Here is a 19,110-nt window from a genome sequence, read left to right as displayed (position 1 = left end):
TTATTTAACAAGTGTGTCATATTTGTAATGAGTGATTTTAAAATATGAAAAAATTACCATGCTTTGAAATTTTAAATAAATTCAAACAAAAATGTCAAAACTAACAAATAATAAGCACAGTAACTCCCTCTAGAGGTTTGTGTTTTTAAATTAACCATGCTGAATTCTAACTTGTTTCTTATTAAGTTGCTATTTAAGTGAATAATTTATACATAAAACAAGCAACATTTTCCTCTTTCACCCACTCAAATACAATTATTAATGCTCAGTACAGTACAATTTCATTCTGTACTGTGAAAACAGATGGAGAACAGCCTTCAATGTGATAAAACTTGTGATATAATGAAATTAACTTCAGTTTCAAAATATCACCTTTTACCACTTTATTGGTGACTTATTCTTTCTATCAAGTTTATCAAATGTAATCAGAGACAGAATGTTCTGACCCATGAAATTCAATTTAAATGTAACTGTAATATTTATAAAAATTAAAAAATACTGTCTTTGTGATAACTTAGTATTTCTAAAATGGAGAAGATCCCAGAACAAAAAATACAAAAACATTTGCTTTGAAAGTAATTAATGCCTGCACCGCTGGCTGTGAAGCATACCTATTGCTAGACTAATCCTCATGATTTAAAGAAATATGATACAAGAAAAATACATATGAACCAGCTGCTTTCAGAAATTGGACAGGGCTTGAAGTGAGCCCATAAATAAAGTGGCTTCCATCCCAGAAGCACTTCTACATCATGGCTCTGGGAGGTATTGTCAAAGAAAGCATGGAGGTCTTGCAAAGATCAGAGTTTAGTAATTCTGGGGAAGCTGGAGTTTCCAGAGTATAATAATGGAAAGAAAGGAGACTGTACAGGATAGAAGTTACAGAAATATGTATTGGGGTCCCCTTAAATGTTTAGCTTAGTACTAAGCAGCTCATGAGCAGAGAGAGATTTTGTGGGACCTGCAAAGGAACCACTACACGGAGATATGAAATAAATGTAGATTCTAGAGGTTGCACAATGTTTGGAGACATAGAAATGCTGACCAGTATGAATGGAGAAAGGTCACAGAATACCCAAAGCATTCAATAAAGAAACCAGAAGGATGCATATTAGGAGAGAGAGTGCTCTAACCCAAGATTAAGGATTATGCTAGGGCTAACCTAACAAACTATTTTTTAAAAGTCTCAAAAAGATCAATTTATCTGCTAGGAATTAACTGCCTACTAGAAAAAAGAAAAATAACAACCAAAAGATAACAAAACTCAGACTATCAGTAAAATGACATTTTAAATGTTTAGCATAAATTCAGTAATTGCTAGACATAGGAAGAGTCAGGAATATACAACCATAAATTGGAGTTGGGGGAAACAATAAACAGGAAGAAACCTAAATACTTTTAAATTTGTAGATAACAATTTCAATAGAACTATTATAAATACATGTATGAATATTTGTAAAAAGATACATATCAGTGAACAAATGAAGTCTCAATAAAAAAACAATTCCATTTACAATTGCATCAAAAGGAATATAATACCTAGGAATAAACCTGAGGAGGTGAAAGACCTGTACTCTGAAAACTATAAGATGTGCATGAGAGAAATTAAAAAAGACACAAATAAGTGGAAATCTATCCTGTGCTCATGGATAGGAAGAATTAATATTGTTAAAATGGCCAACCTCCCCAAAGCAATTTTCAGATTCAGTGCAATCCCTATTGAAATACCAACAGAATTTTTCAACAAACTAGATCAAATAATCCTAACATTTATATGGGAGCACAAAAAACCCTGAATAGCCAGAGCAATCCTGGGAAAGAAGAACATTGCTGGGGTATTATGCTCCCTCGCTTCTTGATAGATTTGGGAAAATAATTTGACAAAATTCAGAACCCATTCATTATAAAAACTCACAAAACTCAAAATAGAATAGAACCTCCTCAACTTTAAAGTCCTGAGTTAAAGCTAGATCTATGGAAAAATCTACAGTTAACATCATATTAAATGGTACAAGAATGAATGTCTTGCCCCTAAGATTGGAAACAAATCAAGAATGTCTATCTAAATATTTCTCTTCAATGTTGTACCAGAAGTCATAGCCAGTGCACTATGGCAAGAAAAAGAAATCTTAAATGTGTGAAAGTTAGAAAGAAAGAAAGAAAACTGTTTCTATTTTCAGATGACATGGTTATGCAAGGTCACAGATTTGAGATCAATGTGAAATCAAAATGCAATTGTATTCTAATGAAAATAGAAAATGTTATTTTAAATTCTATTTATAATATCAAAACCTCTACACCAAAGAGTAAAAAAATTTGCTAAGAGAATTAAAAACCTAAATAAATAAATGAAAATGAATACCATGCCATTGATTAGAATACTCCCTATTGTTAAGATAAAAATTCTAATTCTCCCCGTTGTTAGTACAGATACTACTTTCCACCAGTTAGAATGGATAATATGTATAAATGGACAAAATCAAGTGTTGACAAGAATGTGGTACAGTTGATACTATCAAACTCTGTACATAATAATGTAAAATTTTACAGAATTCAGTTTGAAAATGGTTTGAAATTATTAGCTTCAAACAAATTATTTTGAATTTAGTTTGAAATTATTTTCAGAAAATAGTTTGACAGTTAAAGGTAAACAAATACCTGACATTTCTAGGTGCTCCTAGGAGAAACGAAAAGTAGATCCATAGAAATAACATACACACAGATGTTCACAACAGCTGTATTCATAATATCCCATCAAATGTCTATCAAATGAGAGAATGCATAAGTAAATAGTGGTATATTCATACAAAGAAATAATATTCCTAAATTAAAAGGAATGAACTACTGATACAGTCAACAATATGGATAATTCCAAAACATTATACTGAGTAAAAGTAACTATAAATAAAAACAATTTTCTCTATGATTCAATTTATATGAAGTGCTTAAATAGTTATTATTAATCTATAGTGAAAGAAAGCATATATGTGCTTGTATCTGGTGGCATGAAAAAACTGTCTTATCTTGAAAGGAATGTGATTTTTACTTGGCATATACATTTGTTAAAATTTATTGAACTGAATCTGTAAATTCTCTTTTATATAAATTATGCTTCAATTAAAGGTGAATAAAAAACATTGTTCAATATGGGGAAAAAGGAATTTAATAACAAAATAATGTCTTTTAGTAATTTAGTAATAATTTTGTTATAGAATTCTTTCTTCAGAGGGCTTTCTAGTGAGGAAGGTAGTAACAAAACAGGAAAGGAGCCCAAACATTTATTAAAAATCATCTATAATTTAATCCTTTCATTTAACAGATGAAAATAACATGAAATTGTAGAGAAAGAATTGACTTTTAAAATCTTTTATTATTTTTCATAGGAGTTTCAGCTAATTTTAGTGTTTCTCTTAGGAGTTTTGGCTAATTCAAGAGGAGCAACAGAGTGTCAGCTTGGAGAAGACAGAGTTTAAAAACTGTCATTGTCATGTGAGAAATGCTGTCCTCCAGATGAACTATGGTTCTGAATGCTTCTGCTGGAGTGCAAGCAAAACATGACAAACTGTTCAGCAAGTCAGTAGCCTTAGTCCTAGATTTTGATCTTCTATTTTGGACCATTCTCAGGGGGAAATACTTGAACATTTAAGGAAGTTCTCTTCAGTGGCATTTTAACTCCAGACCTCCAGCCAACTCAGTTTAGAGTCAGAATCCAGGGATGAATTGAGATCTTTGTTTTTGAAGTTTAGAGCAGAGTTTTCTGAACTCTGATGCAACTTGTTTTGAGACAAAGGAACATCATCTTTAAAATAGGCCATTTTTCACAGTCTCACTTGGCTTTAAATTAATGTTTAAAGAAAATAAGAGAGGAAAGTTGATTACCTCTTTTATAAGGAGGTACATGTTACAAGATAAACTTGGTCTGCCCTAAAGGAGACAGAGATTTTGCCAACCAAAATGACATATTTAAAAAAGCAGCAAGGATAAGAGGGAGGAAAAATCAGTGTGAATTATCTGAACTGAGGTTTATTTTATTTTTCTATAAAAAAAAAGGTAGTGGGAAATAAGCTGATGAAATAACCTATCAAACTGTCACAAAAAGATAAAGGACTTGTTTTCCAAAATAAAATTCAAAGAACTGGAGTAAGATTTTATACTGCTTGTTTATAGCAATATTTGTTAGTATAGCAAAGTCCAGTAAATTACAGTTTCCAATTTGGTTTTGCAGACTCTCTGAGGAAAAGAGAAGATACTTATGGTTTTATCGCTTCTACTGCAATAGTGAAAACTGCTCCATTCCTTTAGTCCTGGGTAGTGCCCCTGGATGGGATGAAAGGGCTGTTTCAGAAATGCATACCATTTTGAGAAGATGGAAATTTTCTCACCCTTTGGAGGCACTTGGACTTTTGACTTCGAGGTAAGAACTGCACAACAAGCATGATATTACTGATAAGGAAAATTTAAAGAGAAAAAATATAGAACTTCAATAACTATTCTGTTAGTTCCCAATTTCAATACCTATATATATCAAATTTAGATAAGTCTAAAATATACAAAAAAGTTTTAAACAACTCTAAGCTATAGTTGTGTCTTCTGTACTAAGCTTGATCTATAATTAATAGCCATAGTTTCTTACATGAAAAGAGTCTAGTTGCTCCTACAGAAATAACAAACAAACAAAAAAAAAATAGGGAAAAATAAAACTCTGTACTCCTTCCCCTCTCAAAAGGAAAAAAAAGTCCTTAAAAATTGGAACCATATCTTTCACTATTGAAGTATACAGGTCGTAGCAAAATACCCTGCTTATAATAAGTGTACAATTAATATCAATTCCAATGGTAATAAGAATAAGAAAAAAATGTATACTTTTTATATTCTCCAAATCTTCCCTCAAAATAAAATAAAATCCATTGGGCTAAGGGATAGGGTAATGGGGTAATGATATCTCTGGGTTAAAAAGCATGTGGCAACAAGTTCAGTAGCTAGCTTTGGTTTGAGGAAGCGGCCTTTTGGCTTCAGTTTTATATTCACAGCAAAGAAGTACTTTAAATCTGTCTTCATAGCATCAGTTCACTGATGCCATGAAGCAAGTCTTTAATCTCTAGACTCATAGGAGAATTGTACAACCTGACTCTATTCTGAATTCTCTACAAAGATCATGACAGAGGGAGAAAAGTGGAGGAGAGAATGACAAAGGACATTTGAATGTGATTTATTTAGGTTTATTTTAAATTAGTGTCCTTTACAAAACTTCTGGGGTGGGAAAGAAGAAAAAAGGGTTTTCTTTTTCAATTATTTGTAATAGTTACTAGCTTCCTCTCAATCTTCCAGGCTCAAAATTTACAAATTATCCTCGAATCTTATATTATTTGTCTTTCATGTTAAAGATTTTACTCAGTTTTATGATGTTTTCCATCCATGAATGTATGCCCAGATGCACTTTTCCTTAATAAATGATAGATGATAGATAGATAGAGTTGTGGGGGAAGGAGAATTTTTATGTTAGTTGAGCTTGGATCTTTTTCCTTTTTCATAAGTTTCTTCTATGGATCCTTTCTTAATTATTCCAAGTAGAATTGGCCATGTCTACTTAGTACAGTGCTCTGTTATTTTATGAACTACATTTTATTACAATATGTTTACATGTAACATGTGAAATGGATAATATGCCCACATTAGACTGAGAGATACTTAAGGCAAAACAGATCATATTAGTGTTTCTGTTTTCCAGGGACTTACTAATACCCTAGATGTAGTAATTACTCAATGTTGAATCACTTTCTAAAATGTATTATGATCATTTGTGCCTTCTTTTAACATTGAAATTATGTTTTTTAAGGGAATCATCTATTACCTTTATTCCTCACATCACCTTGTGGAGTTGAATGAATTAATGACCTAATGATAAGGCAAGAAAATCAATTAACAACTTTTGGTTTCAATGGAATCATTCAGAGTTCATGCTTGTGGACCTGGTTGATTCCTTCTGGAAAACACAAATTTTTATTTACCTTACTCCTAGGCCTTTTTTCTGGTATGGATATATAAGAATAACCAAAATCTGTAAAATATTTTGCTGCATTTCATTTGGCTTTTTGCTCAAGTAGGAGAATATTAACACAATTATCCTGTCATTCCTGAACTGATTAGCTCAAAGGAAGTTGATTCAACATGTGAAGGTAACAATTCACAGATTAAGAGAAAATATTGACAAATCATATATCTGATAAGAGAATTGTATCCAAAATACATCAATAGCCTTATAACTCAACAAGATAAAAGATAAATAACCCAGATAAAGATAGATAAAGAATCTGAATAGACATTTCCCCAAAGAAAACATACAAATGTCCAATAAACATGTGAATAGATGCTCAATATCATTAACCACGAGGGAAATGCAAATAAAAATCATAGTAAGATACCACTTCACACTCATTATATGGCTATAATAAAAAAGACAAATAATATGAAGTGTTGACAAGGAAATACAACATTTTAAAATTTGTGGGATGCTGCAAAAGCCAATATATGAGGGAAGTACGTAGCAATACAGGCCTACCTCAGGAAATGAGAACAATCCCAAATAAACAGTTTAAACTCACAACTAAAGAAACTAGATCAGAGCAAAAATAAATAAAATAGAAAAGAATAAAATAATAGAAAAAAATCAACTAAACCAAGAGCTGGTTCTTTGAGAAAATAAACAATATAGACAAGCCCCTAGCCAGACTTCCCATGAAAAAAAAGATAGAGGACACAAATAAACAAAATAAGAAGTAAAAAAGGAATGGTTACTATTAACACCACATAAATACAAAGAATTTATTAGAGAAATCTATAAAAAATTATATGCCAAAATGGGACAACCTAGAAGAAATGAACTAATTCCTAGAAAAGTACAACCTTCCAAGACTGACTCAGAAAGAGAAAATCTGAACAGACCAATTGCCAGTAACAAAATTGAATTGGTTATCAAAAAACTCCCAACAAACAAAATTCCAGGACCAATGGCTTCACAGCTGAATTCTACCAAACATTTTCAAAATAGTTTAATAACCATCCTCCTTAAAGTATTACAAAAAGTAGAAGAGGAGGGAATACTTCCTAACTCATCCTATGGGGCCAGCATCACTCTAATACTAAAATGCAAGAACACTGCAAAGGAAAGAAGTTTTAGACTAATATCCCTGATGAACATAGACGCAAAATTCAACAAAATATTAGCAGATTCAAAAATACATCAAAAGGATCATCCATCATGACCAAGTGGGATTTATGTAGTTCATACACCACTTTAATAAAAAGAAGGATAAAAACCACTTGATCAGCTCTATAAATGCTGAAAAAACATTTGAAAAAACTCAATATCCATTCATGATAAAAACTCTCAAGAAAATGAGTATAGAGGATACATACCTCAAAATTAAAGACCATATTCTACAAATACACAGCTAACATCATATTCAATGGTAAGAAGCTGAAAGCTTTCCTCTAAGATCAGAAACAAGACAAGGATGTCCACTCTCACCACTCTCACTCAACATAGTACTGGATGGAGGTTCTAGCCATGGCAATCAGACAAGACAGAGAGATAAAAGGCATCCAAATTGATAAGGAATAAGTTAAACTGTTACTCTTTTGCAGATGTCCTGATATTCTACATAGAAAACCCTAAAGACTCTACCAGAAAACTAATAGAACTAATATTTGAATTCAGTGAAGGTGAAGTGAAATCTGTTTCATTCCTATATACTAATAAAAAACTAGCAGAAAGAGAAATCAGGAATACAATTCCATCAGAAAGGGTAAAATACCTAGTAATAAACCTCACCAAAGTGGTGAAAAACCTTTGCTCTGAAAACTATAAGACATTCATAAGAGAAATTAAAGAAAACACTAATAAATGGAAATCTATCCTGTGTTCATGGATAGGCAGAATTAATATTGTCAAAATAGCCATCCTGCCCAAAGCAATTTACAGACTGAATGCAATCCTTATCAAAATTCCAATGGCATTTTTCAATGAACCAGAACAAATAGTTATAAAATTCATATGGAACCATAAAGGACCCTGGAGAGCCAAAGCAATCCTGAGAAAGAAGAACAAAGCTGGGGATATTACACTCTCCAACTTCAAGCTGTACTACAAAGCTACAGGAATCAAAACAGGATGCTATTGGCACAAGAACAGACCCATAGATCAATGGAACAGAATAGAGAGCCCAGATATGAACTCTCACATATACGGTCAACTAATATAAAAAAGCAGTCATGAATATACAATAGGAAAGGACAGTCTCTTCAATAACTGGTGTTGGACAAACTGGACAGCAACATGCAGGAGAATGAAACTGGAGTATTATCTAACTCCATACACAAAAGAAAATAAAAATAGGTCAAAGGTGTAAATGTAAGATGTGAAACCATAAAACTAATAGAAGAAAACATAGGCAAAAATCTCTTGAACATAAGCATAAGGAATTTTTTCCTGGACACATATCCGCAGGCAAGGGAAACAAAATGAAAGATAATCAAGTGTGACTACATTAAACTAAAAAGATTCTGTACACCAATAGATAATAACAGCAGAACAAAAAGGCAATCTGCAGTATGGGAGAATATGTTTGTAAATGATTCATCTGATAAAGGCTTAACACCCACAATATATAAAGAACTCATACACCTCAACACCAAAAATATATATAACCCAATTAAAAAATGGACAGAGGACCTGAACAGTCATTTCTCTAAAGAAATACAGATGGCCAACAGGGACATGTAAAGATGTTCCACATTGGTAATCATCAGGGAAATGCAAATAAAAACCACAGTGAGATATTACCTCACACCAGTTAGAATGGCCACTTTCCAAAAGACAAGAAATAACAAGTGTTGGTGAGAATGTCAAGAAAAGAGAACACTCCTACACTATTGGTGGGAATATAAATTGATGCAGCCACTATGAAAATCAGTATGGAGTTTCCTCAAAAACTAAATATAGAAATACCATATGACCCAGTAATTGCACTTCTAGGAATTTAAGTGAAAGAAATAAAATTCCTGATTCAAAAAGTTATATGCACCCTTATGTTTATTGCCACATTATTTACATTAGCCAAGTTATGGAAACAACCTAGGTGCTCATCAATAGATGAATGGATAAAGATGTGGTACATATACACAATGGAATATTATTCAACTATAAAAAATAGATCCTGCCATTTGCAACAACATGGATGGACCTAGAAGGTATTAGGTTAAGTGAAATAAGCCCGGCAGAGAAAGACAAATACCATATGATTTCAGTTATTTGTGGAATCTAAAAACAAAACAAAGCAAAATGAGCAAAATAGTAGTGATGCACAGACACTGAGAAGTGACTGGGGGCTACCAAGGGGTAGGTGGGTGGGGAGGGGGAGGGGGATAAAGGGGCACAAAAATTCTCAATCATAGTGTAAGTTGGTCACTAGGATAGTAGTACAGCATGGAGAATACAGGCAATGATTTTGTGTCATCTTCCTATGCTGACAGGTAGTAACTGCTTGGTATAAGAGACCAACAGCTTAGATCTGTGGTTCTTGGCAGATGGTTGCTATTATCTTGAACCCTGCTGCACAGGCCCAAGTATTCAAGTGCTAATAATAAGTAATTAATAATATGGGTAACTGTTGAACCACTGTGTTGTATACTTTATCCAATATATGGTTGTATATCCACAATACTTCAATTAAAAAAAACATGTTGAACTGTACAACTAGAGCAAATTGTATGGCATTGGAATTGTAGTTCAATAAAGCTATCAAAAATTTTAAAAAGAACATTAGTAGAAGCCAAAACAATGAATCTTTATAGTCTCTCTAAAGTATAATTTTCTTAGGGGATAACTTTCTAAAGTTTCTAAAGCATCAACTGATTTTGAGTGGCGGCAAGTTAATTCCTTTAGGATGTACCTTGGTCTAAAGACATTTAAGTGTGTCAACATCTTTTGTAAAGTTCATGGAACATTTTTTATAAAAAGTTTTATCAGAATGGAACCTATAATACTGCTTAATTTTTCTTGCTTATAAAATAAGAGGACTCACTGGATGGACTTCAATATTTCCTCACCCCTTATAACTAAGCATTTTTATGGTTATAGAGAGTCATCTTTACCTAAGTAGATGCTGAACATATATTTGACTCCCTTAATATTTTAAATATAAAAATAAAATTTTCTTACTGTACCTTAGTACTATTTCATTTTAATATCTACAATATCTTTTTAACTATAAATACTATTATTATTCCAATTTTACTTATGAGAAAACTGAAGCTTACAGAGGTTAAATTTCCCAGTATGACAGTAAATTGAGGAGCTAGAGTTAAATCCAGAGATACAGAGCTTGCGATCTTAACTATTATGCTTCACACATTACCTACATAAATATTCTAGACTATTAACATATTAATATGCACATAAAACTATCCTAAAATAGTTTTATAAGAGAAAACTGCAGTACTTAACTATCTTATGCTTGGATGTTTCTACTTCATTGTAATTTCTTTTCTAAATAACCAGGTTTTTAGAGGTTATAAGGGACTAGTGTCAAAATAGAGTGCTGTTTACTAAGTGTCATTCAGGGGATATAGTAGAAACTTGATTTATTTGCTCATTGGACAATTCCTTTGCACCAAAGAAGGTCACTGAAAAGGTTGGTGTATTTCCATTGTACTCATACTACAACTCCCACTCTCAGTTTAACCAAACTATTAAAAAACTGGAGAACAAGCTGTTTCCAGAAATGAACCTTTCAACTCCTCTGAATTAAAAAGCTGTCTTTTCTGAGAAAAAAGTCTTTGTGCTTATTAAGTGAGTTGTCAGAGTGAGTTCTTCAGTAATCTCAATTTTTTCTTCTTTGAATAGTCTATTTTTTCAATGGTTTAACCTCTTGAAAACTGCTCAATTATATCTTGGAAAATTTTTAATATTGTTGTTGACTTAATGCTGTCTGAAGATTTGCCACCTCCTTTTGGTTTATTTTTAGCAAGAGACATACTGAGATTTAATTTATCTAGTGTGGGCCATAGGGTGTTAATATTTCCACTACTGAATGCCAGCAGTGTGCTCACCAGGACTGCTATTTCCACTAGAGAAAGTGCTGTCAGAATACCAGAGACCAACAGCTTAGATCTGTGGTTCTTGGCAGATGGTTGCTATTTTCTTGAACCCTGATGCACAGACCCAAGTATTCAAATGCTAATAATAAGCAGAATTACCCAAGGAATTAAAAGACAGTTCAAGCTAAGTATTCATTTAAAAATAGCAGCTCTGAATTGGCATCAGAGGATTACATCAGAAGTTGACATAAAAATTTGACAAGGTATGAGAACTTGCCATCCCACATAATATAAAATCATTGTTTGGTAGGAAGAATAATATTTAACAAGCAATACCTTAGCTTTCAAAATTAGTTTCCTTGGAAAAATGTGCCACAAAAATATGTTTGCACCAAACCACTATATTCTTTAACATAGGAATTAGTTTATATTTAAAGCCATTCTTGACTAGCATTGTAATTAGGCAGAATGGAGTATGGAAAAGGGAGATATTTATAACTTCCACATTTGACTAAATACTTAAGTGATGGATGATGGTGTATCTTTTTCATTCTTTATTGAGCAAAAATATGTGTGCATAGAAATTGGTGTGCAATGAATCAAAAAGACAGAAGGACAAGTCATAGTGACTGTCTCTAGAAAACTAGAAAACATACAATTTAGAGGGAAAGACTTAAACTAGAGATCATCACACAATATACTTCATACTATAATCAAAGCATAAAGTGCTACGTATGCCAAAGAAGAGAAAGTAAAGAAAGCTTCACAAAGGAATTGAACCCTGACTTGATATATTCATAGGAATTTCCTGAGTGGAAAAGAAAGGAAATGGCATTCAAAAAAGACTAGCATGTGCAGTTTTGGAAGTTCATAGTTAACAACTTATTATCATATTAGGACAGAATTATACAGGGAGATAAGGTTGTAAAGGGTGATTAGTTTCAATTGTTTTAGGCCTCATGAGACAGGTTTGTACTACAAGCTTGCTACTGAAGCCCACTGAATTTGTTAAGAATGGGAGTCATGCAATCAGATTTATGTTCTACAAGGTTAATTTTAATACCAATGTGGAGAGTAGACTAAAATAATTAGAAAATGAGAACAAGGATATTAGATAGATGTCAGGTATTGAAACAGTCCATTTGAAAAATGGTCTGAGCCTGATCTGATCATTAGTAAAGATTCAAAGAGCAGATCTGAGAGACATTTCAGAAGAAAGTAAAAAAAAAAAAAGAGAAGAGATAAGGAAGGCTTTGAGCTTTCTGTTTTAAGTAAATGAGAGAGAAATTATATCATAAACTGAGATATGAATTAACAAGAGCAAATTGGAATGGCATAAGATGAGTTTTTTACTGGACATATTCCATTTTTAAAAACCTGCGGAGGACCAAGAATGAAAGAATATTGAGAGAACTGTGTGACCAATCCAAATATGGTACATTATAGTGATACCAGAAGAAGAGAGAGGAAAAGGGATAGAAAGTGTCTTTGAGGAGGTAATTGCTGAAAACTTCCCCAATCTGGGGAAGGATATCATCTCTCAGGCCATGTAAGTGCACAGATCTTCCAACACAAGGGACCCAAGGAAGACACCACCAAGACATATAGTAATTAAAATGGCAAAGATCAAGGATAAGGACAGACTATTAAAAGCAGCCACAGAGAAAAAGATCACATACAAAGCCCATCAGACATATCAGCAGAACCCTTACAGGCCAGAAGGCAGTGGCATCATGTATTTAAGGCAGTGAAACAAAAGGGCCTTGAACCAAGAATACTTTATCCAGCAAGATTATCATTTAAATTTGAAGGAGGTATTAGACAATTTCCAGATAAGCAAAAGCTGAGAGAATTTACCTCCCACAAACAGTCTTTACAGTGTATTTTGGAGGGACTGCTATAGATGGAAGTGTTCCTAAGGTTGAATAGCTGTCACCAGAGGTAATAAAACCACAGTAAAGAAAGTAGAACAGTTAATTACTAAGCAAATGCAAAATTAAATCAACTATCCCCAAAGTCACTCAAGGCATAGACAAGGAGTACAGAATATGATACCTAATGTATAAAGAATGGAGGAGGAAGAAAAAGGGGCAGAAAAAAAGAACCTTTAGATTTTGTTTGTAATAGCATATTAAGTGAGTTAAGTTAGACTCTTAGATAGTAAAGAAGTTACCCTTGAACCTTTGGTAACCACGAATCTAAAGCCTACAATGGCAATAAGTACATACATATCGGTAATCACCCGAAATGTAAATGGTCTGAATGCACCAATCAAAAGATATAGAGTCACTGAATGGATAAAAAAACAATTCCCATCTATATGTTGCCTACAAGAGACTCACTGTAAACCCAAAGACATACACAGACTAAAAGTGAAGGGATGGAAAAAGATATTTCATGCAAATAATAGGGAGAAAAAAGCAGGTATTGCATTACTTGTATCAGACAAAATAGACTTCAGAACAAAGGAAGTCACAAGAGATAAAGAAGGACATTACATAATGATAATAGTTCAATCCAGCAAGAGGATATAACCATTATAAATATCTATGCACCCAACACAGGAGCACCTACATATGTGAAACAAATACTAACAGAATTAAAAGGGGAAATAGAATGCAATGCATTCATTCTAGGAGACTTCAACACTCCACTCACTCCAAAGGACAGATCAACCATACAGAAAATAAGTAAGGACACAGAGGCAATGAACAACACATTAGAACAGATGGAACTAACAGACATCTACAGAATGCTACACCCAAAAGCAGCAGGATACACATTCTTCTTAAGTGCACCTGGAACATTTTCAAGAATAGGTCATATACTAGGCCACAAAAAAAGCCTCAGTAAATTCAAAATGATTGAAATTGTACCAACCAGTCTCTCAGACCAAAAAGGTATGAAACTAGAAATTATGCAAAGAAAATGAAAAATCTCACAAACACATGGAAGCTTCACAACATGCTCCTAAATAACCAATGGATTAATGACCAAATAAAAACAGAGATCAAGCAATATATGGAGACAAATAACAACAATAATTCAACACAGCAAAAATCTGTGGGACACAGCAAAGGCTGTGCTAAGAGGAAAGTATATTGCAATACAGGCCTACCTCAGGAAAGAAGAACAATCCCATATGAACCATCTAAACTCACAATAAATGAAACTAGAAAAAGAAGAAGAAATGAGGCCCAAAGTCAGTAGAATGAGAGACATAATAAAGATTAGAGCAGAAATAAATAAAATCAAGAAGAATAAAACAATAGAATCAATGAAAGCAAGAGCTGGTTCTTTGAGAAAATAAACAAAATAGATACACCACTAGCCAGACTTATCAAGAAAAAAAGAGTCTGACCAAATAAACAGAATCAGAACTGATAAAGGAAAAATCACTACAGACACCACAGAAATACAAAGAATTATTAGAAAACACTATGAAAAATTATATGCTAACAAGCTGGATAACCTAGAAGAAATGGACAACTTTCTAGAAAAATACAACCTTCCAAGACTGACCCAGAAAGAAACAGAAAATCTGAACACACCAATTACCAGCAACGAAATTGAACTGGTAATAAAAAAACTACCTAAGAACGAAACACCTGGACCAGATGGCTTCAATGCTGAATTTTATCAAACATTTAGTGAATACCTAATACCTGTCCTCCTTAAAGTTGTGCAAAGAGTAGAAGAGAGAATACTTCCAAACTCATTCTGAGGCCAGCATCACTCTAATACCAAAACCAGGCAAAGACACCACAAAAAAAGAAAATTACAGACCAAAGCCATGATGAACATAGATGCAAAAACACTCAACAAAATATTAGCAAACCAAATTCAAAAATACATCAAAAAGATCATCCATCATGATCAAGTAAGATTTATGCCAGGGATGCAAGAATGGTACAACATTCGAAAATCCATCAGCATCATCCACCACATCAACAAAAAGAAGGACAAAAACCACATAATCATCTCCATACATGCTGAAAAAGTATTTGACAAAATTCAACATCCATTCATGATAAAAACTCTCAACAAAATGGGTATAGAGGGCAAGTACCTCAACATAATAAAGGCTATATATGACAAAACCACAGCCAACATTATACTTAACAGAGAGAAGCTGAAAGCTTTTCCTTTAAGATCGGAAACAAGACAAGGATGCCCACTCTCCCCACTTCTATTCAACAATATACTGGAGGTCCTAGCCACAGCAATCAAACAACACAAAGAAATAAAGGGCATCCATATTGGCAAGGAAGAAGTTAAACTGTCCCTGTTTGCAGATGACATGATATACTACATACAAAACCCTAAAGAATCCACTACAAAACTACTATATTTTATATCTGAATTCAACAAAGTTGCTGGATACAAAATTAATACACAGAAATCTGTGGCATTCCTATACACTAACAATGAACTAGAAGAGAGAGAAATCAGGAAGACAATTCCATTCACAATTTCATCAAAAATAATAAAATACCTAGGAATAAACCTAACCAAAGAAGTGAAAGACCTATACTCTGAAAACTACAAGACACTCATGAGAGAAATTAAAGAAGATACCAATAAATGGAAACACATCCCATGCTCATGGATAAGAAGAATTAATATTGTCAAAATGCCTAAAGCAATCTATAGATTCAATGCAATTCCTATCAAAATACCAACAGCATTCTTCAACGAACTAGAGAAAATCGTCCTAAAATTCATATGGAACCACAAAAGACCTCGAATAGCCAAAGCAATCCTGAGAAGGAAGAATAAAGTCGGGGGGGGTGGATTATGCTCCCAAACTTTAAGCTCTACTACAAAGCCACAGTAATCAAAACAATTTGTTACTGGCAGAAGAACAGACCCATAGACCAATGGAACAGACTAGAGAACCCTCATATAAACCCAACCATATGTGGTAAATTAATATACAATAAAGGAGTCATGGCCATACAATGTGAAAATGACAGCCTCTTCAACAACTGATGCTGGCAAAACTGGACAGCTAGATGTAAGAGAATGAAACTGGATTTTTGTTTAACCCCATACACAAAAGTAAACTCAAAATGGATCAAAGGCCTGAATGTAAGTCATGAAACCATAAAACTCTTAGAAGACAACATAGGCAAAAATCTCCTGAATATGAGCATGAGCAACTTCTTCCTGAACTCATCTCCTTGAGCAAGGGAAAGAAAAGCAAAAATGAACACATGGGACTACATCGAACTAAAAAGTTTCTGTATGACAAAGGACACTATCAACAGAACAAAAAGGCATCCTATAGTATGGGATAATGTATTTGTAAATGACATATTTGACAAGAACTTAACATCCAAAATATATAAAGAACTCACAAACCTCAACATCCAAAAGGCAAATAACCCTATTAAAAAATGGGCAGAGGATATGAAGAGACAGTTCTCCAGAGAAGAAATTCAGATGGCCAACAAGGACATGAAAAGATGCTCCACATCAATAATCATCAGGAAAATGCAAATTAAAACCACAATGGAATATCACCTCACACCAGTAAGGATGGCCAGCATCAAAAAGACTGGAAAGAGGGAATCTATGGAAAAGTCCTGGAGCAGAAACATAATTTAGGAAACTGTAAGAGAGCCAGTGTGCCTGGAGTCCAGGGAAGGAGTGAATGAAGTAAAATAAGCATACATGTTAGATGTGACTGGACGACCTTGTTAAGGACTTTTAAAAAGGACCATGTTAAGCAGCTTGATATTTGTTCTAGTAGCAGTGTGAACTCGTAAGTGATTCTGAGATAAAATTTTGAACAGATTTTCATCTTTTAAAGATAATTCTGACTTCTGAGTAAGCAAGGATTTAGTAAGGGAAGCAAAATTAAATGAGGGAAGACCAGTTAGGAAGCTATGGAAGTAGTCCAGGTGTCAGAGACTGGCAAGTCTGCCTTTGAAAGTAGTAGTGGTGGCATAATAAAATGAACAGAATCAGAACATTTAGGAGTAAAAGTACCAAATTAATGAGGATGGGAAGTGAAAAAGAGGGGTGCCAAGGATTACTTCTAGGCTTCTGTCTTATGTAAACAGATGTATAATAGAAACTAAAATGGGACCCAATGGGTAATAAATAGATTCTAGGAAAACATGCCATTCAGGTTGGGGTATAGACTTTGAAGTATGCTTGAGATGGCTGGTGGTGATTCAAGGAAGAAATCTAAGCTAGAGACCTCAATTTGAAATCATCTACAGATGGATGGGAGTTACGTGAAAGGTGTAGATAAATCTGCTTAGAGAGGGAGAGCATAGGGTCAGAAAAGAAAAGCTTTCTTATTTAGATCCCAAATACCTTAATTTTTTTCATAACATCATGCTGCTTTTGCATGTAATGTTTAATCCATCCAAACACAAAATCTCTATGTGGTACTTTCCATATACCATTTGCTTTACATAGTGCCTTTCTAAGCTTATCTGTAAGTAACATGAAAATGTGATCATATAAATGAACAAAATCAGTAACAACTCTTTAATTATAAGTAATATCTAATTAATTAATACCATAAATGTACAGTGAAGTCCTAAATTCTATATGTCGTTCCATAGACTATCAGGAAATATCTCTGTACAGTTCCCACGTCTGTTTGGGTCTAGGATTCATTCTTATTCCTTTTGGTTTATAACTGTGCCAATGCCCTAGTTCAATTAGACAAATTACACTGCTCACTATTATGTGTTTCAATGGATCCATTTAGAATGAAGTAAAATAAATAATAAGTCAGACTTGGTCTTGTGGAATTTATGTAAGCATATGTAGTAATGCTTAGTCAAAAGATAAAAAGGCCTTGCTAGAAGTACTATAGAAAACCTACTGGCCTAGTATCCAGATTTTTGGATTCTAGTTGCAGTGCCACCAACATATGGCCTTGGGCAAACAGCTCAAATTCTCTGAATCTCAATTTCTTCATCTCTGTGACAGGGAGATTGAACCAGACCTCCAAGTTTCCTTGAATTCTTATACTCTGTAATCATGTGAAAATCCTAGAAGGAACATGAATTATTCAGTAGATAGCAGTTTATAGTCATCTTAAAGAATCCTTATTCACCACTTTTCCTAGAAAAAATTATTTTTCTGTCATATCTGATCATTTTTAGTACTAAAAAAATAGCAAAGATATTCATATTGACATTTTCCCTCCAACCTGATGCTGAGTGTGTCATCAGACTCAAAACCTGTTGGAGAAACTGTTCTGCACTTCCGATGATTTTCTAATTCTAACCTGATATTGGGGCTTTTAACTGTAAATAGCCTCATGTCATACTGCATGAACTATTACTGTGTATTCTGAAGTCTAACATTTCTTACACTTATATTTGATCTCATATTTCTTTTCAGTTTACTCGAAGTTGGTTTTTTTAAGAGCTGACATTTGTTACAACACATTTGGTTTTTGCCTATAACTTGAAAAGTTCTTTGAGTACACATTATTGACCCTACATACTTCTCAAACCAGAAAAAGAAGAAAAGAGACAAAAACAATGATATGGGGAGAAAATAGGAGTAAATGTGACAAAATAGCAAGTCAAATGGGAGAAGTTGAGAGATGTACTTTTTTGTTGAAATTTCACTTAATGACTCCACTGGCCCTACTGAAGGGTATCTGAATCTTTTGTGATGTTCCTATTGCCCTCTGAAAGGAGACAAGTTGTAAATGTTTGAGGGAAGGGAGGAGGAGTGACAATTCTCAAATCTGAATGTTGATTAGATGACTTCAAAGCCAATTTGTCGCTTAGGGAACCCATAGGTTGATATCCTTCTGTCTTCAAAATAGGGCGCAAGTGCTGATTTCTTGATTTATGGTTCTACAATAATAACACATGCCAAAATTATGTTGCCTACTAGAGGACCTCAAAATGAGATCTGCAGTCTCCAAGATGCTCACAAGGGTGTTGCAAGATTATTTTCATAATAAGTCTAATATCACTTAACTGTGTCTGAGCACAGAGTGGAGTTTACAGAGGCTACATGACATGAAGT

General features: G+C 33.6%; 1 protein-coding gene across 8 annotated transcripts in view; it reads left to right on the top strand.

The window, feature by feature from the left end:
• Positions 1-19,110, top strand: part of PIK3C2G (phosphatidylinositol-4-phosphate 3-kinase catalytic subunit type 2 gamma) — a 319,871-nt gene that overhangs the window by 115,523 nt on the left and 185,238 nt on the right. For all 8 annotated transcript variants that reach the window (XR_012125937.1, XM_073223871.1, XM_073223866.1 and 5 more), the window contains one exon: positions 4,226-4,414. Coding sequence is in view for 7 of the 8 variants with exons in the window: in XM_073223871.1 (XP_073079972.1) it covers positions 4,226-4,414 (189 nt within the window). In the remaining variant the exon portion in view is untranslated. The remainder of the gene's footprint in view (positions 1-4,225; positions 4,415-19,110) is intronic.

The sequence above is a fragment of the Manis javanica genome, chromosome 15 (genome assembly GCF_040802235.1).
Source record: "Manis javanica isolate MJ-LG chromosome 15, MJ_LKY, whole genome shotgun sequence".
Classification (NCBI taxonomy): domain Eukaryota; kingdom Metazoa; phylum Chordata; class Mammalia; order Pholidota; family Manidae; genus Manis; species Manis javanica.
The sequence above is the reverse complement of the archived record's forward strand: the minus strand, read 5'-3'. Positions and strand labels throughout refer to the sequence as shown.